The 24568-nt window shown below is 41.3% G+C and overlaps 2 protein-coding genes across 6 annotated transcripts in view; one reads left to right on the forward strand and one right to left on the reverse strand.

Moving 5' to 3' along the window:
• Nucleotides 1-1550: 1550 nt before the first annotated feature.
• Nucleotides 1551-13362, forward strand: WNT16 (Wnt family member 16). Its single transcript, XM_002712104.5, has 4 exons — nucleotides 1551-1988; nucleotides 2185-2435; nucleotides 4259-4545; nucleotides 11280-13362. Exons 1-4 carry the CDS (start codon nucleotides 1894-1896, stop codon nucleotides 11742-11744), a joined length of 1098 nt encoding a protein of 365 aa, XP_002712150.1. The 5' UTR covers nucleotides 1551-1893; the 3' UTR covers nucleotides 11745-13362.
• Nucleotides 13363-22120: 8758 nt separating this feature from the next.
• Nucleotides 22121-24568, reverse strand: part of FAM3C (FAM3 metabolism regulating signaling molecule C) — a 54718-nt gene continuing 52270 nt past the window's right edge. For all 5 annotated transcript variants that reach the window (XM_051848905.2, XM_051848906.2, XM_051848903.2 and 2 more), the window contains one exon: nucleotides 22121-24066. In XM_051848905.2, the coding sequence (XP_051704865.1) occupies nucleotides 23977-24066 (90 nt within the window). In that variant the 3' untranslated portion in view covers nucleotides 22121-23976. The remainder of the gene's footprint in view (nucleotides 24067-24568) is intronic.

The raw sequence follows: 24568 nt of genomic DNA on the forward strand, positions 1-24568 counted from the left end.
CTTAATTCCAAGATTGTCACCCCCTCCCCATCCCTCCAACACCAATTCCCCTTAAAAAGGAAGTAACTTCAGTACCAGCATTTAGGCCACCAGGTGTCTTCCCAGGATGTTCTTCATAATCTTATTCCACTCTGACGATTGTGTTCAAAATCAGGATCTTATGTGCTGGGCCCAGTGGCAGGAATACAGTAATGGATATGTCATGGTCCTTCTTGGAGAAGTTTACAGACCAAACCTTGGATGAAGGCGCTGATTTTCAGAGAGGCCACTAGCCGTTAGCCAAAAACATTTCTGGATGAGTAACTATACCCTATCATCAGCTTGACTCAAAAAATTATAATGTGGTTTTGGGACCTGGTACATTGTGTACACTCAATAAATATTTGTTGGATAAAGAAGTGAATGGGCAGGATGAGAATTTCGGTGAGTTTTTATTGCTTTAGGCTGACAAGGAAATGGGCAACAAATATCATCAAAACCTTTATTTCAGTCTGTCTCCTTGGGAGCACCTGCTGAACTGATATGCCTACCTTAAGAATATATTAACTTTCCAGAAGTTCTTTGGGGTGCGGGTAATGGGTCTCACAAACATGTCTTGTGCCTAACCAGGAAACAGAGACATGGAATTTTCTGAAAACACAGCTAGGCATGCTCTGAGGAGAGGGGCCTCCCGAATTCTCCCGGAGACTGTCTATAATACAAAACACTGGTTAACTAGCCTTCTTGACCAACCAGCCACCGAAACAACTCCTGCTTTTGAAGGGTCAAGTTCCACAGGATTGGGGAAAGAAGAGGTGCTGAAAACACTTTTTAAAAAGCTTTCTTCATGGTGAAGACCTGTCCAAGGTATTCACAAAAGTTATAATGTGGGACAAAAGGGAAATTAAATCACCACAAGGCTTTCTAGTACTGGCAGAGAGCTCTCGCTTGATCTGCCCTCCATCTTTTGCTTAGGACTCACCGTGCTCCTGAGGACTGTAGGAAATCCGACAAGCGGGGAAAAGGAAATCACAGACAATTAAAATACAGTAGATTCAATGTAAGACTAAAAATACACGTATTCAGAAATGACAAGGAACGTAATCCTGACAGCACCTCACCCATCTTTTAATGTCTCCGTACACTAAAACTTCAAGCAGGGGATTGGAAGGTCAATTTGTCTGGGACCAAATGTCCCTCAAAACCACGACTCTCCTGGGAGGTCAAGGACAGAAGGGAAGAGCAGCATGACATTGTGTAGCCATTCCACCCAGATGCGTCTGGGGAGGCTGGGACTCAAACTTCCATCAAAACCACGCTTTCCCCCAGGATGCGACAACAGAAGCCTGCCTCTCAGGCTGGGCGTTGAATAAGCCCCACAGCTACCCGCTGTCTGCAGACAGTAACGGGAGGAAAGGTCAGGACACACCCCAGCTAGGGACCCACTGTTGGGGAGGCGCGGGCCCGCGACGCCCTGCGAGGAGCTCGTTCTCAGCCAATGGGAACCTGAGGTCCCGGCACGATAAGATGCAGGACCTCCGCTGGGCCAATCAGACGCCGGGCGCGGCCAGGGGGAGGAGATGGGAGGAGAGGCCGGGGGCGATGGAGACCGCGATACATCAACAGAAGTTTCCCACCTTGGAGTGCTAGGCTCGCTGGCGCATCTCCCGCACACCCCGGCTCCGCGCAGCAGGAGGGCCCAGGTTGTCCTCCCCCACTCCTCTACTGCTCCCTGCCAACCAGGGGGAGCTTCTGGGAGCCCCTCTCAGATTGACCTTCTTTTTATGTTGCATGCAAGGAGAACCAGGGCGAGGGACAACTTGGTGCTCGGGGACTGACCTGCAGCCGGGTCCGCCGAGCCTCTAGGGAGGTAGCGCAGGAGTGGCTGGGGCTGGGGGACTCCATGCGGGGGCCATGGACCGAGCGGCGCTCCTGGGACTGCCACGCCTGTGCGCGCTGTGGGCAGCCCTGCTCGCGCTGTTTCCCTGCGGAGCCCAAGGAAACTGGATGTGAGTATCGGGAAGCCAGGGGTACACGGGGTGGACGCGGTATAAAGGGTGCCCAGCCTCAGACAGCTTTCAGCTGAGGCCGGGGAGAGGCGCGGCGGGGACCCTTAGGGCGGTGACTTTGATTTTCGAGTCAGCATCTGGTACTGGGGAGGAGAGCAAGGAGCGGCTTAACGCTGGGGGCGGCCGTGTCTCACAGGTGGTTGGGCATCGCCTCCTTTGGCGTCCCGGAGAAGCTGGGCTGCGCCAACTTGCCGCTGAGCGGCCGCCAGAAGGAGCTGTGCAAGAGGAAACCGTACCTGCTGCCGAGCATCCGCGAGGGCGCGCGCCTGGGCATCCAGGAGTGCAGGAGTCAGTTCCGGCACGAGCGCTGGAACTGCAGGGTCGCCGCCCCGGCCGCCGCCGCGCCGCTCGGCACTGGGCCCCTCTTCGGCTACGAGCTGAGCAGCGGTGAGTTCCTGGGACCCTCGGGGTTGGCAGGGTGGGAAGGCTAGCACTTCTCCGCCAAGTCCTCCAAAGAGTTAGCGCTGGTGTGGCCCCGCGCTGAAATCCCCAAAGAGGCCTCTCGGTGCCCAGGAATCAGGAGGGACGTTGGCTAAATCAGGGGTGCAGGTGCGGCCTGGAGGCCGGGTGGGGACTCCGCAGGTCCAGAACCGGGCGCACGGGAGGCTGTGGTTCTTCCTCTTTCCTGCGGCGCCTTGTCCCAGTTGGAGAAAAACTCCGACTTTGCTGGCCCAGCGACCCGCCTCGGACCCCGTAGCGCCCCCCTATGTAGGTGACCAGCTGGAGAAACATAAAACGGGCCGCGGGGAATGCTGCAACGGCATCTGCTTTGATTTAGCCGGCTCCGCTGCTCGCGGAGCCCTGGACCAGGGACTCCCCGCAGCCGAGCCCCGGGTGTGTTGGCTGCTCTGAGCACCGGGTTCGCGGAACGCGGGAGGCTTGAAAGGCGCTGTCCCAGAGAACCTAACATGCGGCTAAGGCGAGCGCGGCTCCTGAAGCCCCGGCGCTGTTTCCCGCCCCTTCCCCCCTAGTCCCCACAGGGGCACGCCGCGGCGCGCGAACTGAAGTCAAACCAAGTGCTACCTCCACGTGCGTGGTGGCCTGGTCAGGACAAAGGTACAGGGACCAGAGTTGCTCCAGGCACATCAGCAGGCTCAGAGAATCGAACAGGCGTGGCACTCACGCTGCAGAGCCACTCTTCCCTGGCTCTGACCCTGCCGGGTGCAGTCCCTACCCCGTGCTGCCGCCCTAGCATCGCGGACCCTGGGACTGGCCGCGCGGGCTCCTCCAGGAACCCTGGCCCCAGGGCGAAAAAGACAAATACAGGAGGGAAAAAAGAAGATGCGCTCTTCACAGTTGCTGAGACATCCGCTGTTGAAAGGTTTATTGGACAACGGGTGTGAAACTGTTGCTACTCCAATCTAAACATCTGGAAAGAAAAAAAACTCGCCTGCTGAGTCCCTTCTAGTCCATGTTGTTAATGTTTTGGTGGAACTTTACTTTTCAAAGATTTTAGCGCAAATTCTACTGCAAGTGTGATAAATTCACCTTTTTCAATAACAGACACTTCTTTTTTTCCTAATGATATTTCCATTATCTTACCTTTCATGGCCTTTAAAGTTGTGAGAGGATTAGCTAGTACTGTATAAAGTGTTTAACTGTCTCATATAATACCAGTGATTGTTATTCACGGTATCCTAAAAAAAATCTAGCCGTTAATGTGAAAGTAAACTGTAACATTTATCTACTAATTGCTTTGGTCATTGTTTAATTTTAATTTGCCTTCTGACTTGTATTATTTATGCATGCAAAAAATCACAAAATTTTCAACTGTTATGGGAAGGTACATTTTAAATTTAAAAAGAATGACATTCCTGTTTCATTTGGATGTTGTACTACGTTCATTATTTACCCATGCAAAAGATTTTAAAATCAATAGGTTTTATCCAGCTAGTCCTGCCTATTAAGTGCTGCCTTAGGTGCTGACATTTCACACTTTAAAAATACACAGATAATTTTAAGGCACGAAGACAATGTATAACATGCAATGTATGACAATCTCTTCAAGTGGATTACTGAAAACTAATGCTGGTTTTTAAAAGATTGGAGCAATAGGAAAGCTTTCTTTCTAAATATGTGCTCATTAAAGCATCTACTGTAAGAAACAGAAAAATTGCTTGCCTGGTAAGAGGATGAATAGGAAGCTTTGTTTTGATCATAAATGGAGAGTGACATAGCTCTCTAATTTAGCAACCTATGTTTTATTCTAGGCACCAAGGAGACAGCATTTATTTATGCTGTAATGGCTGCAGGCCTGGTGCATGCTGTGACCAGGTCCTGTAGTGCAGGCAACATGACAGAATGCTCCTGTGACACCACCTTGCAGAACGGTGGGTCGGCAAGCGAAGGCTGGCACTGGGGGGGCTGCTCCGATGATGTCCAGTATGGCATGTGGTTCAGCAGGAAGTTCCTAGACTTTCCCATCAGAAACACCACAGGGAAGGACAGCAAAGTACTGCTAGCAATGAATCTACATAACAATGAAGCTGGGAGGCAGGTATGTATTAGAAAATGGAATCAAGTATCAGTAGGATTACAGTTCTGCATGAACCTATCAAGATCGTTTAAAAGTCAAGCACTGGCAGCCTAACACACACTCTATCTCCTCCCTCTGCCCCCCCTTCTCTCTCTCTCTCTCTCTCTCTCTCTCTCTCACACACACACACACACACACACACACGGAAGGGTACTGAATTAAAAGATGTTTATCTTATATCAAAAAGTTGAAATCCATGCATACTACACATGGACTTCAATTTTTTGCACTTAAATAAATACCTTTTATTTCTATTTTCCAAGAAATTGTTGAAATCCCACCGTACATGAATGTATATCTATTTCTTAAAGAGTATATGCAAAGCACATTGGTTTAGTTTAGATTCTGCGTCTGGTGTCGGTTGCTTTGTGTTATAAAATGTGTATGGTTGTGTATCTTATATATCTAAAATATTAATTATAAAACAGTAGTTATACAAGTGCCTGTTGAATTTCTTGGCTCTTCTCTATTAGCTAGTTAGTGGCAAAACCATAATTCGATCTACAGTAGTTGAGTTTCTAATGAGACTTAATAATTAAATTTTATTTATCTAAATTTGGATTTCAACTATATTGTTTAAAATCTACTTTCTAATGGACAATGGATCCTGTCAGTTTTGTCTTTACTTTCTCTAGCAAATATTCTTAGAGAATACACAATCTTTAACTAATATTTTGTAAAGCAATGGTTTTTTTTTAAAGGGAAGTGATCATTTTATTATAAAGCAATATGTTAATATTAAAAACTCATAGGTATAAAAAGCTGTGTATATACTAAATAAATGGATATCTTAAAATATAAATATATTAAAGATTGAATGGAGACATTTGAGGAACTATAATCTAACTAACCTCCTTAATGAATTCTAATTTTTTATATTGGTTTCTTAAAATAGAGTATATTTAGAGCTCATTTTAAGTTTTATTTATTTATATCAATGAATAGTGGCAACATAATTGAATTATTTGGCAATTTATGGGGACTTTCATAAAAGAGTAGAAACTTTTTTATGAATATATATTTCCTATGGTGTAATAAACTTTCAGGACAGGAATATCAGCACATATTATATATTATTGTTAATATCCAATAGCCTATAGAGGTCCCAAGATGGTAATTGAAATCTGCCGCATTCTCCTGAAGTAAAATTAAAACAAGTTGCCATATCTCTTAGGGATATTTAAAGTGTATGTTGCATTTATTTTACATTTGTGGAAAGTGAATAAATGGAACTCATTCAGAATAATTGCAAGTTCCAGCCAGTTTTCTTTACTTAACTGCCCTAGTTTAAAAATAAAAAAACAGAAAACTCAGTAAATATATCACTGTAATGCTTCAAAGTTGAATTTTTAATTCAGTTTGAATGTTCGATTCTAAATAACAAAATAACAAATAGGAAAATCAATAAATAGCTGTGTAAGCTTTTCATATTTTTGTTTATAAATGTCAAAAGTTTATTTTATATCACAAAAATAACACAACAGTTATGTATGTGTGTCTTTCCCTTAAAATTTTACGTATAAAAAAAGAATGAATGATATGTTGCCTCAACTACACGTTATCCAATAAATGAACTTTTATTATTTTTAATATATTAATATAAGAGGTGAAATTTAACTAATATATGTTCTTTAAAACTATAAACTAGAAAAATATTAAAATTGATACATTTAAAAACAAGAAAATAATTAAATGAATTTTTATTATCAATATAGATCTTATATCTTCTTTAGCCATTGTTTAAGAAGTTTGGTAGAGATTAAAAAATTTTAACCACAGAACCAAAACTTAAAAGCTCATTGGATTAAATCTCTTAAATAAAGTCATCTGCAAACTTAGGAAAAGTCATAAAGCATTTTAAAATGTATTTTTATAAGTAACATCAGACAGCTTTTTAGTTTTATTTAATCTTGTGTGTATTTAAATTAGGTAGCAATATTTGCCTGTAACTGCTAATTTTTATCTTAGACTATTTTAATATTCTAATTTTATTAAAAAGATGAAGCTATTCAGCATCAGCTTTAATCCACTTTCGTTGGAAAAAAAAAACAATATCCTCACATTACTTTGATTTTTTTCTGTTATCTTAACTAGGCAGAAGAATAAATTAACCCATAAATATATATACCTTTCCTGTAAATTTCCATTTTCTGTACGAATTTTTTCCACATTGTTCTAGATGGAATTTTTAAATATTGCAAAATATTTACCTGGTTATTTTGGGAGCAGCACTACACTGGTATTTTTGTTGGTCTTTTTCATGAAACATTATAATTCAAAACATTTTTGTGCTTTTTTTCCCCCTTGGTGGCCAAAAACTAAACCCCAGATTTCCAAGTTATTATCTAACAAGGAAGGGCAGTCAACTCGATTCTCAATATTGACAATTAGGACTTTAATTTAATAGCCATATTCTTCTGAGTAAAGTTCAAGATCTGCATTCAATTGAGTTGATTTTCCTGGTCTCAAAATCCCAAACTCAAAATGTAGGAAAGCATTCAGAGAAATGTGGGTACTGGCGCTTAGTAGTGCTATGAGCAGGATAGATGATTTTCTAACCGCTGACCTTAAATACTCTGATTCCCACTTGGGTTCTGACACCATTCCTAAACTTATGACTCCAAGAATAATGTTGCCGGTTGGTGATTGGCTAACAGAATGATGTGATGTCTTCCAGGGGTAGAACTTCTGGGAATAATGTGACTTGGAATATTTATGGGTATTTCTTTTGGTGTGCTTAAAATATTTCCATTCTTACCAGGTCCACCTCATAAACTTTTAAGTTTTCCTACCCCATAATTTGTTTTATGATGAGTAACTCAACAAAGTGGGAAGGGCTGACCCCAAGTTTTCATTGACCTGTTTGAAGAATATTTATAAATAGGTGTCCAGCATGATCATGTTTTGCTTTTCAGCAGGTTCAAATATATTTTTGGACAGAAAAGGACAAAATAGTCCAGAGACATAGGAATCCTGCATATACCCGTCCAAACTTATATCACAGTTTTCATAAAAACTTAAAAAGATCATCTGATGGTTGAAAAAATGAAATGTTAGTCACAAAATATTCCACAACAATTTTCTGGCTATTTCTGCAAAGTTTGGATAAAGTAATATACTGGAAAATAATCGCCGCCTGCTGCAATACTTCTGAGTCAAAATTGTGAGAGCAATCAGTCCTAAAACCACTTCTTAAGCAGTTTTTATTTTTACATTAAGCATTAATAAAACCTCTTTCCTATTTCGCTTCATTAGAAATTTATCAAACCAAAACTTACACAAAGAGCCCAGCAGATTAAATGCTACCCTCCTAATTGCTCTCCCATAGTTTAAAAATATTCCAACAAAATGTGCACATCTGTTTGCAATAGTTAACAAAACATTCCTCTGTTAATATCGTTATAAACCTTAACAACTCAACTACAGTAGAGAAAGGAATTTTCTCATAACCACACACAACTCACTTGGTTGCTATTCTCTTACTTTCCTGTTAGCAGAAAATGAGTGTGTATCATTGTGGCTCATGACGGCTTTTTAACATTAGTTAAGAATCCTATCAGAAAAGCTTGGGAATACACCTTTTTTCTTAGTGTTCACACAATTTCCTTAAATATACTTGCATTTTCCACTTTCATTTTTCCTCTGATCTAAAATTACCCTGCTATATGTAAAGATCTTATATCATATATCACCCACTTTCCTATGTAAGACAAGTGTCTTAACCACACTGTTTATTTTTCTGTAAAATTGGAATCTTAAGTAAGTGCTTGTTCACTATCTAGTATGTACAAAACATTTCTTCCTAAAAAACTAAATTAAGTAAAACAACTTCTGAAAATTTGCTCAGAGAAGTACTAAGTTTTGTAGAATTTAAAGTGTGTGTGTGTGTGTGTGTGTGTTTGTGTATGTATCTGCCCTTGAACTCTGTTTTTCACAGGATTCTCTTAAGGGTGATTACGTGGCTTTATTTCCTAATTGTCCAAGTTTCTTCCTTGGAGTATTATTAGGGTCTAATCCTTCAAATTGCATGTCAAGAGACTTGGATTCTTTTCCTTGAGGTTCTTGTTTTTCCTGTCCTAGCCTAGACTGTGTGTGTGTGTGTGTGTGTGTGTGTGTCTGTATGTATACGTGTATAAATAATTAAATATTATTTATCTTATGTTTACTGCTTGGGGTAACTTATAATTCACAAACATAGAATAAAACTTTCAACTTATCATCACTAGCTAATTCTAAACCCTAGACATTTTTTTTTGAAGGGCTAGTTTTTTTAGAGTAGGGATACCCTCCCAAAATTCTGATACAAATTCAGCAGGTGATGCAACTGAATTTGAAAGTCAGTCTTTTTCTCCTTCAAACCTGTGGTGCGGTGTGTCACTTTTGTGGGCGACACTATTGTGTCTGGGGCTAAGGCTGAGGAATTAGAACAGCTCCTGGCCAGCTCAAGTTCTCCCAATGCCATTGGCCCTCTGAAAATGACTTTTAAGAAGGTGATTTCTATTACCTCCACCCGATCAGGTTACCAACTGAGGATGTGGTAAAACTGTCGGAATGAGCTAGACTAATCACTGAATAAATATTTGATAAACATTTACTCTGTCCTCCAAGCTTTGCAAATAGGCAACACCTTAGTGATGTCTGAACTGGTTAATAAAAGAAAAAGCTGGCTCCTCAGTCATGACCCAGAAGAAGAAGCAACCTTAAATCACTGTCGGTGACAGTAGGGAAAATTGTGTTTAAACACATAAACAGACATTCCTAGGCTTGGGCTTTTTTTTTTTTTTTTTAAACAATCTCTTGTTATTTCCTCACGCCAAATGAGCTCTCTCCTGTCCATCAGACACTTAAAATTTGAATCAATCTAAGCAGATTGCATTAATCTGAACATTTATTTGTCTTGAGACATTTTGAAGAATTGAGGATTTTGTGACTATCAAATGCCATAAATGCAGCCAAACAAGCCTTTGTGCCATGCTTTGTAAATTGCTCTCACATAATTTTGCCTTGAGCTAATGAGAAATAGACACATGGGTTAGCTTCTCAGTTTTGTGAAGTCAGAAAAAGCCTACGTGCTATAATCTATAGAGGACAAGGTTTCAATATTCTGTTTATTTTAAACACCGCTAACAAGCGTCAGACATTGCATGAATCAATACCATATGCTGTCATTTAAGACTGCAGATATTATCAATTGTTTGAGATAGTCTCATTAGAAAGTTCATGAAATTTTGTTAATTTGTTAAAAAAAAATGTAATATTCGGCACACATGTCAATGTCAGTTTTGGTACAGAGTAGTGTAGACCCCCATCATTTTACAGTTTTGATAAGAGCTGTAAGTGGAATTTAAACTGGAAGGTTTTCCCCTTCTTTGGTGAGATTACATACATAATTTCCAAGTTATTGAATACATGGATCCATTTTTCATTTTACCCAGCATGTTGACAGAATGTCAGCTCTACAGCTAGCCCTGACGATTGATTAATCGGCTCTGCCATCATCTGGGGATTGAAGGAAGCTATGCTGGCTAGCCTGGTATGTAAGAGATTAGAGGCTGAAACTTTTCACATCTCTATGTGGTTTCTGTGCCGTTAGCTCCATTGGAACATTTTTATTCTAGTTCATACACTACCTTCTTCTTCAGAGCAAGAGAGTGTTTATTTAGACCTTCACATGTGCTAGACATTTGACAATTACAAACATGCGAAATCTCATTTAATTCCTCAGTCTGTAAAAACTGAACACAGCACTTACTGTCTCTGTTAGGAAAGTGCCACTGGTGCATCAAAGATAGCACATATGTTTTGAATTCATTTTTTCAGAAGAGGGTAAGAATTTGCTGAGAGCAACCATATTCTCCAGCTCCCTCTCCTTTTGAACAACTTTTCTTGATTGATCAGGTTTTCTCATTTGGTCTGAGACCAGGGGATAGCACATTTACCCAAATCCCATGAATAGAACTCACTTTAATAATCATCAAACTTGAGAACTGTTAGTTGAAGCAGCAGGTGTCTTCTCTGGATGCCGTCAGAATCATCTGAGCATCTTGGTGAAAGTACCAGTGGCTAAACCCCACCCTAGCCAATCAAGTCAGAATCTTAGGGCATAGAACATCATTTAGCCGTAAAGTTCTACGGATGTTTCTGCATACTAACAGTGGTGAGGGAAGCTGCTCTTTCAGTGTTTCTTTAATTTTAATATGCCTAAGTGTCACCTGGGGGTCTTAATGCAGCTTTTGATTCTGTAGGTCTGTAGTGGGACCTCAGTGTTTGTGTTTCTCACAAGTGACACTAGTGTTGCTGGTTCATGGATCATATACACTGAGTGGCAAGGGGTAGAATGGGTTCAGGAAGATACAGGCATCCATGAGCATCCTCTCACACCCAAAATTAAATGTGGAGTCAGAAATAAAAGTCGTTCTTGTTAACTCAGATCATCTCTGATAACAATATTTGCTAGGTACGGTACTTTAAATGCCTCCTGGGAAAACTTCCTCTGCAGGGTCTTGACAGTTGGAGAAAACATTTGGGACAAAACCAAAGGACAGCAGTTGAACTCTAAACACTCTTGAAGGTCCTTTATGTTCATACGTATCCTTTTTACCTTGGAGAAAACACACCCAGGAACTTAAGCGATTAGGTTAGCTGTGTGTCCGTCTTGATGAGTGATATTTGAACGTAGTTACTGTTGGTTTCAGGCTGTCGCCAAGTTGATGTCAGTAGACTGCCGCTGCCACGGAGTTTCTGGCTCTTGTGCTGTTAAAACATGCTGGAAAACCATGTCTTCCTTTGAAAAGATCGGCCATTTGTTGAAGGATAAATATGAAAATAGTATTCAGATATCAGAGAAAACAAAGAAGAAAATGCACCGGAGAGAAAAAGATCAGAGGAAACTACCGATTCGCAAGGAAGATCTGCTCTATGTCAATAAGTCTCCCAACTACTGTGTGGAGGACAAGAAACTGGGCATCCCAGGGACTCAAGGCAGAGAATGCAACCGCACTTCGGAAGGGGCTGACGGCTGCAACCTCTTATGCTGTGGCCGAGGATACAACACCCATGTGGTCAGGCACGTGGAGAGGTGTGAGTGTAAGTTTATCTGGTGCTGCTACGTCCGCTGCAGAAGATGCGAAAGCATGACTGATGTCCACACGTGTAAGTAACCCTCCGTCCACCCCTGGGCAAGGACTCCTGATGTGCCGCGTATATGGATTGCAACCAAGTGTGCACCTTGTACTGGGCAGGGCTGCTGAAGTTGGCTTGTGCATTGGAATTCCCTTATTCTTGGCTGGTCCACATCCAATCACACATCGTTCGTGTGAATTTCTTGGGATTCTCAAGTTGAAAAGATTTGTGTCCATCTTTTGATGGGCTGGGGATATGCACTGATATGTAAGGAAGAGCCCTGATAGATAAGGAAGGAGACCTGGTCCATTTTCAGGACAAGATCCTCAACTGTGGAATTCAGTTATGGAACTCAAGAATGATGATTATACATTCGTCATTTTACAAAGACACCTCTTCTAGCAGCCAGGAGCAAAAACATGAATATCATTTATTCTGTCAGTATTTTAATTGAATAACTCATACTTGTTTGTGTATAGATAGACAGAAGATGTTGGAGAGTTAATGTAAGCAGGGTGCTTCTTTGCTCAGCTATGCATTTTGAAAGCATCTTCCAAAATGACACAATATCCCTAAAAAGTATCTGTTAGAGGTGTTTAATGACAAACTGAAAGAATAAAAATGTAAAATGTGCCATTTGAATTTTAAGCGCCTTTAACTGGGAGGAATTGTCTAGAAAAACTTGTGTAGGTTATACAGCACTCTTTGCTCTTCAGACACATATTTTATCATAGACCAGTTTTCATTGTTAAAAACTCAGCTCTGAGATACTGGGGAGTGGAAGGATCCTGAAAACAGTGGGAAAAGCAGAGGTTAGCATATAAAGGGCTCCCATTCATGGTACAGAAAAGCACCCTTTAAATGTGTAATGACAGTATTTTGTATAATATTTTGACTAAAAGTAATTATATTTTGTAAATACAATATTTAAGTTATATAGATTTAAAAATCCAGACATTTATTGCCAAAGCCCAAGAGCTAAAGCAGTAAGATTATCTCAGAAATAATTCTTTCATTATATTCTTTTTGTTAACTTTGTAAAGGAACGTAACTGAACACCTACTATATGGATGTGTATTTCTTGCCAAAATGACAGTTTTATATGTAGAAACTAAAATATGTTGCAAAATATTGAGAATTGTATTTTAGCCATCAAATTAATTGAACTCTCTTTCACATTAGTTATGTTTAACTCATAAAGTTATTATAATAAGTTATATAGTAAAGATTTTAACTGGAAAAACACATGGCAATCAGAATAATGATAAATTTGTGACTTTGATACCCCAGATATTTATTGTTTATAATGCTGCATTTCCATATGAATGTTTGATGGTCTTTTTAAATTTTCATGCATGTATATTCATCACTTTTATGAGAGTCCCAGCGAAAGTGACAGGGCTGTATTTAATGTAAATGCTTATGTTTTTATAAACTGTTAAATATTTCAATATTATGTAGAAAAAATAGATTTTCTAAGTTCAGAATGGACAAAGAGTGTTTTTCTTAATAAGATAAAATTGTTGCCCCGGCCCCCAAGTCTCCTTCTATTTTCTTTTATTAACAGAGACAGAATACTAACTTGTGAAAAAGAACAAAATTATGGAAGACTTCTTAGATCTAATATTAAAGTCAAGACTAAACATTTAACTATGACTTAAAGTTTAATGTTATTATTTACCAAATAAGAGACTCAGAAATAGACACGGATCAAAGCAAATATAGTGCTTTTTTTTTAAAGAGTGACTTTTCCCATTCTTTAGCATCCATTGAATAAAATAATCTGAAAAAAAGACATATACACTGATGCCTTTTTTTGCAAAGTAAGTCTATGCAATCGTCATTGAAAATAAGCTCCTTTATTGAAATAGAGAAGATTGTTGTTCCTATGAACAATTAACTTCTTCTATTAAGTAGCAGACTTTTCATAATCACCTTATTAACTGATTGTAAGAGTCCTGTAACCTCTAATTCATGAATACCTGGTCACCATTTAGCACCTGCTTTAGGAACAACGATGCTGACTCAGGCTGTGCTCTCTGGAATGTCTGGACAAGGACTCCCAATGCCCGGGCTGTGTCGCTGGGTTCTGCTTTTCCTTCCTTTCATTGGTGCCACCATGGAAGCTGTTGGTTTCTGTTGGTTTCTCTCTGCCTGTCTTGGTGGCTGACAGCTTGGCCTTGACTCACTCCTTTCTCACTCCTGGGCATGATACAGGAAGCACCAGGGTGCTCCTGGGAACACCATTCTGAGCTATTCTGCCTACAGTAGTTAGGGCTATTTATGCTAGAAACAACAGAAAACCCAGCCTAGACTGGGTTAATCATTAAAGGAAACATGTTGACTCAGTAACCCACAGCTCCAGAGCTGCCCCCAGGAAGCTGGATTCACAGCTCTCACCGAGACTCTGGCCCCTCCTTCTTTTCAGGCTGGCTGTCGGCGCTGTCTTCAGCCTCCACAGGGGCTGCATCACCCAAACACTCACGCCTCCAGTGGTGCCAGGCTTGCTGCCTTTCACTTCCAGGCAGCCCATTTTCCTAATACACATTCTAAAAGAAGGGTTCTCAATGGTTGCTTATACAGAAGAGGGGGGAAAACGTTTCATTCCCAGAAGTCCCACCAGAGGTCATCTGAGTCTGATTGAGTTTGACTGGTGAAATGTGTCTACCTCTGAATCAATCCCAGTGACCACTGGGAGTTGAAGGTGGGCCATAGGTGGCTGGTCTGCCTTGAGGTCACTGTAGGCCATGCTGGGAACGGGCAGTGGGGCTCATGCCAACTGCAAGTACACAGCTTGAGAATGGAAACATGGTTAAGTCCACAGAGGAAAACCAGGGTATTATGTTACTAGTGAAGTGTACCTGGAAGCTGGGCAGCAAAGCCATTAGATGTCTCAGTCCTCCGGATTATTTAGGAGACAGATTCTGGCAGCACATGGAGCTCACAGCCAAAGCAGACCCAAAGCAATGGTGATTATGGATGTGCCCTCATTGGGTTAAATGCCCTTTATGGTGTTGAAAGGACTGGGAAGGTGCCCTAATCTATTATTTTAAAATTGAGAGTTGAGTTTAGAGTATTGTTTGGGTATGGTAGAAGGCATGGTAAAGAGACAATGCTGCATCTTGAAATGGAATTAAGATAAACATTAAATGGAGCCTTTAACCTCTGGATAAATAAGTTGACAAACTAAATCACCTCCCTGTTAGTAGCACATTGTATGATATCAATAACACATTCTTGGGAATATTAACTACAGCAACAATTCCTTATTCACAATTTGAGTGACAACTGCTTTCTTTTGTATCTTAGGACACTATGATGATTACACTGAGAATAACAATAAAATTTGAATTATTTGTTTAGATACAATGACCTATGTATCTACAGCTTTGGTGCCATGTGAAGCCACAGTAAATGTTTTAGAAACACAATTTTAATTTTCTGAAGTACTGTCAGTACTGAGAGGATCTTTGCTTTTATTCAGTTTAAAACATGGAAGCAGAAAAGCTTCTCATCAAAATATTTATTTATAGGCAACTTGGGGAGTTGCTGATACTTTTGCAAGACCACCCAAAAGTCATCAAAGACCAAGAAATGAAACCAAACACTTGGAGCCATTTAGTTATCTAGATAGAACACAATGATCCATTTGGCTGACTTCAGGGAAGACAAATTCAAATCCCATCTCCAAAAACCATGACTAGTTCCCAGGACAAGCCCTCCTCCAGGAAAGCTGGCTAAGATGGCTTGACTCTCTTCCTCTTTTTATTTCAGTTTTACTATAGACCAGAGGAGGCAAGTGCGTAACATTTCTTGGAGAGGGATGATGATGATGACATGTGGTTCAGCATGAAAGGGGACACAGTGGTACACCAGGGAGGGTCTCATTTCCTTTGAAAGAGAAAGTAATATTAGCAAACATTTAGGTAGCAATTATCATATACCAGGGCATTGATCTAGGAAACTTTATCTATGTATGCATGTTTGTGTGTATTATACACACATACAGATTTAATCCTTACACCAACCTCATGTCATGAAGCAGGCACCATGACTGTGGTCATCACTGTATAGATGAGGAAACAGACCCAAGAAGGAACAACTGCCCAAGAAGGTCACACAGGACGGAGTGGCTTCAGCATCGGTACCCTTAACCACACTGTCATTCTGCATCTCACAGTTATCCAAATTGTCAGTAGAGTGTTTACAATATGCCATTTAAAGAGTTTGGGGGATTTATAAATAAAACCAAAATGACAGGATGTTCCTTCATGGTTTGGTTATATCGGTTGAGAGGCAGGAACTAAAGTGACAGGAGAACTGAGATCTTAGAACTCACCATGAAATATAATTAAAATCCACTGCTATTGATTTCTAAGCTCAAAATGATTTAAGCCGACTTCTATGTTAGGTCCCGATGGGGCTAACAGTTGTAGGGTGCCAGGATGTAACAATGATTCCAAAAGGAAATGACTAAGGGCAAAGATCGAACTAACTTGGTGCGACATAAAATAAATACTACATCCTTCCTATTGCTGTGCTTACAGCCAATTGTTACATAAGGTATTATTTTTAATAGAGGAATCACAGTTACCACTTGTAATGGTGTAGGTTCACATCCAAGTGCGGGTGGGCAGAACCACTGGAGGTGGCTTGCAGCACATGAAAACCTTTTGAAACAAACTGCTGCTAGGAAACGCAGCCTCTACCATGTGTCGGGGAAGAGAAAGCAGGAGTAAACCTGGGCCAAGACCCACAAACTGAAGTCTCAGATGTGGCTTTTCAATTTGCAGAATGTGCCTGAAAGCATCTGACTTATGTGAGAAAGTCACACACTGGAGGCAGGGTTTCCTCTGCCAGGGCCACTCTGAGCCCTGAAGGCGACACCTCTACGGTGGCCCAGCAGCTCTCTCTTCTGCCTTGGTCACATCTGAGCACCTGGCACCCGGCCCACATCCACCGGGCCTGGTTAGCCCAGAGAAAAGGAGGAGGAGCCTTGTTTCTACCTCGGCTTACTCTCTGATAGAGGAGAAACACCACCAAATTTAACGGAGTATCTAAATACACGCTTTCTGGACTGGCACTGTGGCATAGTGGGTAAAGCCCTGTGGGCACCGGTTCAAGTCCTGGCTGTTCCACTTCCGATACAACTCTCTGCTATGGCCTGGGAAAGCAATAGAAGATGGCCCAAGTCCTTGGGCCCCTGCACCCGTGTGGGAGACCCAGAAGAAGCTCCTGGCTTCTGGCTTTGGATCAGCCCAGCTCTGGCTGTTGCGGACATCTGGGGAGTGAACCAGAGGATGGAAGACTTTTCTCTCTCTCTCCCTCTCTCTGTAACTCTACCTCTCAGATAAATAAGTTGTAGACAAAAAAAATAGTTCCTCCAGAATCGGCTTTCAATCTTATTCTAGATCAGAAGCTTCAATTTCTCCAGGAGTCTGGGGACAAACTGTTCACGTGGTGTGTGTGTGTGTGTGTGTGTGTGTGCAGTACTTATTTCATAGGCAGACTGACAGAAGAGGGTGGAGGAAGAGATCTTTTGCTTGCTATTTCACTCCCCAAATGGCTGCTATGACTGGGGCTAATCAGGCCACAGCCAGGAGTAACAGACCCCATCCAGGTCTCTCATGTGGCTGGCAGGGGCCCAAAGTACTTGGGCAATCAGGCTACTTTCCCGGGTGCATTAGCAGGCTGCTGGACCGGAAGAGGTTCAGCCAGGACTCCCACTCCAATATAGGATGCCTATTTTGCAAGAAGGCATCACAAGTGGTGGCTTAACCACAACAGCAGCCCCTATTTTCTTAAACCTTTAGTCCTCTCCCTAACGGAGAACTGAAAACCATGCAGGGCAGGCTGTGCTCCCAGGTAAGGGGCAGGAAGGGTGCAGGCTGAGTGTGTGTTCCTCACACCTAAGGAAATTCTCACCACTGTCCAACTGGGACCTCTCTCACAGCACCGAACCACAATTCTCCAGGACTACTGCCTTCTCCACAAACTGAACACACGAGGGTACTTCCAAAAGTTCATGGAAAATGCCATTAAAAGATAAATTTACTCTGGTGTTGGAAAAATTTCAAGTCATGCAGCTTTTTCCCAATGTGTGATTTCCACACAGTATTATTTGCTTTCAAAACTCTCCTTTGCTCAGAGCTTGCACTTGCAGAACATTCTCCTTGGAGTTCCTTTCTGTTCTCGTCAAAGGAGGCAAACAGTACTTCTCTAATCAGGCTTCCGATATATAGAACTATACACAAGTCAAGCAGTTCAGGGAGCCCAAACTTAAGGTAGTGTAAGACTTCCATGTTAGTATAACTATCTGTAAATGATAAAACGTGCACGTCACATGAAGTTTTTGGATAAGAAAACTTCTCAGGCTCACACTGGGCTCTTAGCTAAAACCCGATTCTCACAGGTGAGCCATCATGTCCTTTAGCTTCAAGGGATGCACTTATGGACAACGCTGCAGGTGCATTTCCAAACTGGTCATTTTGTTCCCGTGGTTTGACTTGACAGGGAATACACTGGGAGTGGGACGCACCCAGGACTGAGTTTGTCCCTCCCATCCTACCACAGTGCAGAGCAGCAGCACCGTACAGAGGCAGGGCTGCGCCTGAACACATATATCACAAAGTGCGTTTGGAAATCTGAGGTATGTTTCAATACATGTACCACTATAAGCAGTTTTGATCTCAGAAAACAAAAGGTTGCTTTAAAATTCCCTTGTGGTGGCTAAGAACCTTCACAGGCCACCTAAGCCCAAGTGTGCAGCCAAGGGTCTGCATCTCCCCCAGCTTGCAGGAGTCAGGGAGCAAGGTCTGTGTTCCGCTGTGAGGCTCCTCTACGGGCTGCTGGCACAGGAAGGGGTCACTCAAGTGCCACGTCCCCTCCTCCCACCTCCACCACCGCCTTTGACTGAAACACACAGGACTCTCACAGGTGATCATTTGAAGTACTAGTTGCCTGGAGACACACAAATGCATGTGCAGGGGAGTTTGCTATCAAGGTGTACTGAGTGAAAGATGAGACGATCCTGGAGCGGTGTGGCGGTCTAAAACCACAGGTGAACTGCATTGCATCCTCTCCCCTCATCTTACTGCCCAAGTCATCTCAGCATTCTCTCTGGCAGTATATGATTGGAGTGGACAGCTAGAAGCTGACTGGCTCACTTTTCTCTTAGGCTAATGTGTTAATAGCCTGCAAGAGGCAGGGCTGACAAAGACAGCAGTACCAGCAGTTGCACTGAATTGAGTACTTTGTCCTTGGCACTTTGGTAGGCATGGCAAACACATTAGTCCTGTCTCTTAAAGGTGAGAGAACTGACTTTCTCAGGGTCCTCACATTGGAACAGGATTGCTGGGGTGGCCATGTGGTGCAGTGAATCAATCAGAGTGCCTGGGTTCAGGTCCAGGCTCTAGTCCTACTTCCAGCTTTCTGCTAATGCTTATTAGCATTATGCCTGGGAGGCAGCAAGTGATGGCTCAAGTACTTGGGTCCCTGCCATTGACATGGGAGACCCTGGTTGAGTTCTGGGGTTCTGGCTTTGGCCTGGCCCAGCTCTGGCTGTTGCAGGCATTTGAAGAATGAACCAGTGTATGGAAGCTCTCTCTTACTGTCCAAATCAAAATAAATATTCAATAACGGGGAAGGAGATTGTAGTAAGGAGCGACCAATAAAGAGAGGCATCGGCGTGGTTAAACTGAGGGAGCTCTGGGTCTGGTATTGTGGCACAGTCGGTTAAGCCTTTGCTTTATAATGTTGGCATCCCACACTGGAGTGCCGGTTTGTATCTGCTTCTGATCCAACTCCTTGCTCATATGCCCGGGGAAAACAGTAGGTGATGGCTCAAGCACTTGGCCCCCTGCCACCCATATGGCATACTAGGATGGAGCGCCTGGCTTTGGCTTGGCCCAGCCCCAGCTGTTGCAGCCATTTGGGGAGATGGAAGACCGCTCTTTGTCTCTTCCTCTGTCACTCTGCCTTTCAAATCAATAAATAGAGCTTCCACAGAACATTACACAGAGTAAGGACTTTACCCATCACTGATCCTTCCTAGCTGTACATCATGTTGTTAACATACCACTTAATTTCCAAAGTACCACTCTGAAATTCAGCAATTATAGGATACATCATTCCAGAGAAAGAACAGGCATAGCCTTTCTATTTTGTCAGTTTTTTTTTTTTTTTTTTTTTTTTTTTTGACCGGCAGAGTGGACAGTGTGAGAGAGAGAGAAAGGTCTTCCTTTTTTTTTTTTTTTTTTTTTTTTTTTACAGGCAGAGTGGACAGTGAGAGAGAGAGAGAGAGAGAAAGGTCTTCCTTTTTGCCGTTGGTTCACCCTCCAATGGCAGCCAGGGCCGGCGCACCGCGCTGATCCGATGGCAGGAGCCAGGTGCTTTTCCTGGTCTCCCATGGGGTGCAGGGCCCAAGCACCTGGGCCATCCTCCACTGCACTCCCTGGCCACAGCAGAGAGCTGGCCTGGAAGAGGGGCAACCGGGACAGAATCCGGCGCCCCAACCGGGACTAGAACCCGGTGTGCCGGCGCCACAAGGCAGAGGATTAGCCTAGTGAGCCGTGGCGCCGGCCAAGGTCTCCCTTTTCTACTGGTTCACCCCTCAGTGGCTGTTCCGGCAGTGTGCTGCTGCCGGCACACTGCGCTGATCCGAAGCCAGGAGCCAGGTGCTTCTCCTGGTCTCCCATGTGGGTGCAGGGCCCAAGGACTTGGGCCATCCTCCACTGCACTCCTGGGTCACAGCAGAGAGCTGGACTGGAAGAGGGGCAACCAGGACAGAATCTGGCGCCCTGACCGGGACTAGAACCTGGGGTGCCAGTGCTGCAGGTGGAGGATTAGCCTAGTGAGCCACGGCACCGGCCTATTTTGTCAGATTTGCAAGCACCATTTCTTTATGCTTTTTGGCCAATGTGAATTGCTATGTTTTAATATATTTAAGTTGCTGGGCATGTCTTACCTATTAAAGAATTTTGGAAAAAAAATAAAAATTGAAGGAGCTCTAAAGGGAATGGAAATTAACTAGCTATTGGCAAATGACAATTAAAAACAAGGACACGGGAGGACGCGACAGGAATAGACTGCTTCTGAGTGATGCTTTGGAAACCTGAAATCTGTTCCCTTACTCTATAGCTCTAAATTTCAAATACTGGTTGAAATAATTGAAGAGGTTAAATAGTAAATCTTTTACCTGACCAACACAAGCAATTTTTTTCTTTTCATGTTCATTTGAATAAGCACTCTAAATCATTTCTACTTTAACCATTCTACTAACTTTACATAGCACATTTCTCATTCTTTGAGTTAAAATGTGTGTTGTAAAGAAACTAAATGGGGCGGCGCCACAGCTCACTAGGCTAATCTTCTGCCTGTGGCACCAGCACCTGGGGTTCTAGTCCCGGTTGGGGCGCCGGTTCTGTCCCGGTTGCCCCTCTTCCAGTCCAGCTCTCTGCTGTAGCCTGGGAGGGCAGTGGAGGATGGCCCAGGTCCTTGGGCCCTGCACCTGCATAGGAGACCAGGAGAAGCACCTGGCTCCTGGCTTCGGATTGGCACAGTGCGCCGGCTGCAATGCACTGGCCATAGCGGCCACTTAAGGGGAGTGAACCAACGGAAAAAGGAAGACCTTTCTCTCTGTGTCTCTCACTGTCTAACTCTGCCTGTCAAAAAAAAAAAAAAAAAAAAAGAAAGAAAGAAAGAAAGAAAGAAATTAAAGGAAATAATGTGATTTTCTGCTCAGACTACCTATAATTTTTATAAACTTTTAAACCATAAATTATAATATAGGCTTAATGGGCTGAGCTTTCATATTTTGTAAAATTATAAAATATTACCTGATTCATTTAAGAAGAAAAAAAACAAGGAACAATGATAAATTTTACTGTAGTCAAACTGAAGTCAGGAATATGAAGACTGGATGAATTTTTCTTTAATTTCTCAATTATCACTTATTTTCCTACTTCCTTTTGGTCAGTTTTAACATTCATATTGTAATACACTTAATTCTTGGAAAGCATAAGTACTTTTAAATACAAATTATGTACTGATGAGCTCTTAAGCACCACTTAAAATATCAAAATGTCAAATTTCTGATTTTAAGAAAGAAAATTCTTAACATCAAATGAGCATTTACAATGTTGATTTTAAAGAGATCTGGAAATGAAATGTAGTAAATTACTGCTTCCAAATTTGAGTTGGCACAATTTATACAAAAGAACTGAGGAAAAAAAGCAAACTATTCCCAAGAAATTTCATAATCAAAATCTTTATCACTTCTTATGACCTCTTACAAACGCCTGTACAAGTCATCCTTTTACAGTCTTGTATCAACGGAATGCCCTACCATCCAGATACTTAAATTTTAAATGTGATTCCCTATAGGTATATTACTTTGTCAGATAATACAAAAAAATCACAATGCAAAAAGTGAATATTTATTTTCATTATTTAAAAAAAAAGCAACATTTCACAATCCAAGGAACTGTAAAATACCAACTCTTTTAATTTACAGAAATGTGGGGAGTATTCTAAATGTCAAAATATACATGCTGAATGTGATTTAACAATATAAGCACCGAAACTCCAGAAAGTGTACAAAAATTGTTTCAATGTATAAGGTGCATTTATTCATGAGCTACATTCAGTTTGAGGGAAAGAACAGTACCAGACATCTCATGAATATTTGATAAATATGTGAATAGCTTCTAACTTGGCTTATAGCAAAATAACAAATACTGCTTTCAGGTTTTTTACATAAGTCATCTGAAAGTTAGGTTCAAAATTTAAGTGCTGCCTTACGTTGTTAAAGGCAGTTGGATCATTAGATTTTTCATGTTCCAGTTTAAGAGACTCCATACACAACAGGTATCTAATGCCATAAAAAAAAAAAAAAAAAGGAAAACTGTCATTTGTTGAATATCTAAAGTTTAAAAAAAAGGTAGATTGCCTATATTTTTATGTAGAATTGGGTATGAAGTCATTTTAGGTCAACAAGTTATTTTTAAAATGTTATCAGTCTACCCAGTAATTAGGACTTTTCTAAATATGCCACTATAGCTTCGGGCAATACTTGCTATCATGAAATTAGATAACAGAGAATTAACTTCTTGGTTACAAATCAAAATTATTGTGATACGAAATCATGTCTCCTTCTAAACCACTTGGTAAATGCTGACAAATTAAATAAGGAAAACACATGCCAGCACTGCTCTAAATACAAAGACGCAAGAGTCTTCAATGGCCTAAGTACGCTGGGGGGAAGACTTGGCTTGGTTTCCCAGTTCTGTGAAGCTGCCACCTCCAGCCTCACTCTCAACAGCTTCTATACAAGGGTGTGGCAAAAAGCTTCATGGGGAATAGGAATTAAAAGATATGTCTATTTTGATGTACAAAAATTGAAATCCATGTGGTTTTTCATAATAGTTTTACACAAACTTCTTAAAGATTCCATGTGTGCATCCTGTATTTTGCACCAAAATAAACTTATCTTTCAATTACAGTTTCTGTGAATTTTTCTGAAGGACTCTTGTACAGAATCAAGTTATTCACACTGCTAACACAAAATTCAGAAACTCTGGTCCTGAATGCCATCTACATTTGCATGTTTACTTTTTACTGCATATATTAAAAGAATTTCATTGTGCTTTTCACATGTCTGATATAAGTCTTCATAAATTTCTCTATTTCCTGGGAAGGGAAGAGAAAAGTAAGAAAAAAGGTGTCTCGGGAGAGCTGGACTATAAAGTAACATTACACACACAATGAGCCAAATCTCTTTTTAATTTAAAAGATATGGTCATCATAAAGCTCTCTCTATATATACACACATATATGTATATATATACACACACACACACATACATATATGATTTATATAAAACAAAACCAAGTCTCTTCCCTAAAATCCATTATTATTCCATGACAGATTTTCACAGCAACAGTATACATATCAATATAGTTTTTACAATCTTTTCAGTTATCTGTCTGGTATGCACTTAGAATTAAGACACATTACCACCACAGCAGTCTACACATTGTTCTTGCAGGGAGATGTGCTTAGAAATGGTTCAGTGATCTGCTCGTTAGGTTGGCTATTTACAAAGATATCTATTTACGTTAGTAATAAATAATCCTGATATCAAAAGAAATAATGCTCATGCATACACCGAGATTGCTGCATGCTCTTAAAATATTTACATGAAGTTTTTCCTTTAGAGCTCTCCCGTGAACAGTTAAAGTGTGCTTCCTTCCATTTTCTCCACGGTCCCTTTAGTCTTGCTTCTGGGGGATGCATCCTTCCATCTCTACAACTTCAGGCCAGCCTTCATATTTGTTTGTATCCTTATTGTTCTTTATGTGCTGTTGAACACAAGAACAGTGTACGTTTAAAAACACCTTTGGGGACTGCTGACTTACAGTAACAAACTTGATCCACTATCATTTCAGTAACACTCATGGTCATTAATGAGTTCATATATATAATTGCTCAAGATATTAAAGAAGTAACCATTAAGGCCTAACTCATAAATGGCAGGCCTTCGAGTAACAGCTGGAGGAACAAAACATTACATTGTTTTTAAAGGATCATGTTAGTCAAAAAGTAGTTTACATTCTACCGAGTCCCGAAGTATTCCCAAACTTAACCGATCATAATAGCCAAAACTCAACTAAAATCTTTAATGGTTTAAAGCTGCCCTAAAAGGCTTGAGATAAAAGCAATTAACATACAGAATTTTTAAGTTTATTTTTAAGTTCTGAAATTTTAAAGGTGCCAGGATTATTTCAGGTACCTGATTATGAAGAATTTATGAGAATTATATGAGCATATGAAGACACTTCAGAAAGTTCATGGAAAATGTAA

This window comes from Oryctolagus cuniculus, chromosome 3, assembly GCF_964237555.1.
Source record: "Oryctolagus cuniculus chromosome 3, mOryCun1.1, whole genome shotgun sequence".
Taxonomy (NCBI): Eukaryota; Metazoa; Chordata; class Mammalia; order Lagomorpha; family Leporidae; genus Oryctolagus; species Oryctolagus cuniculus.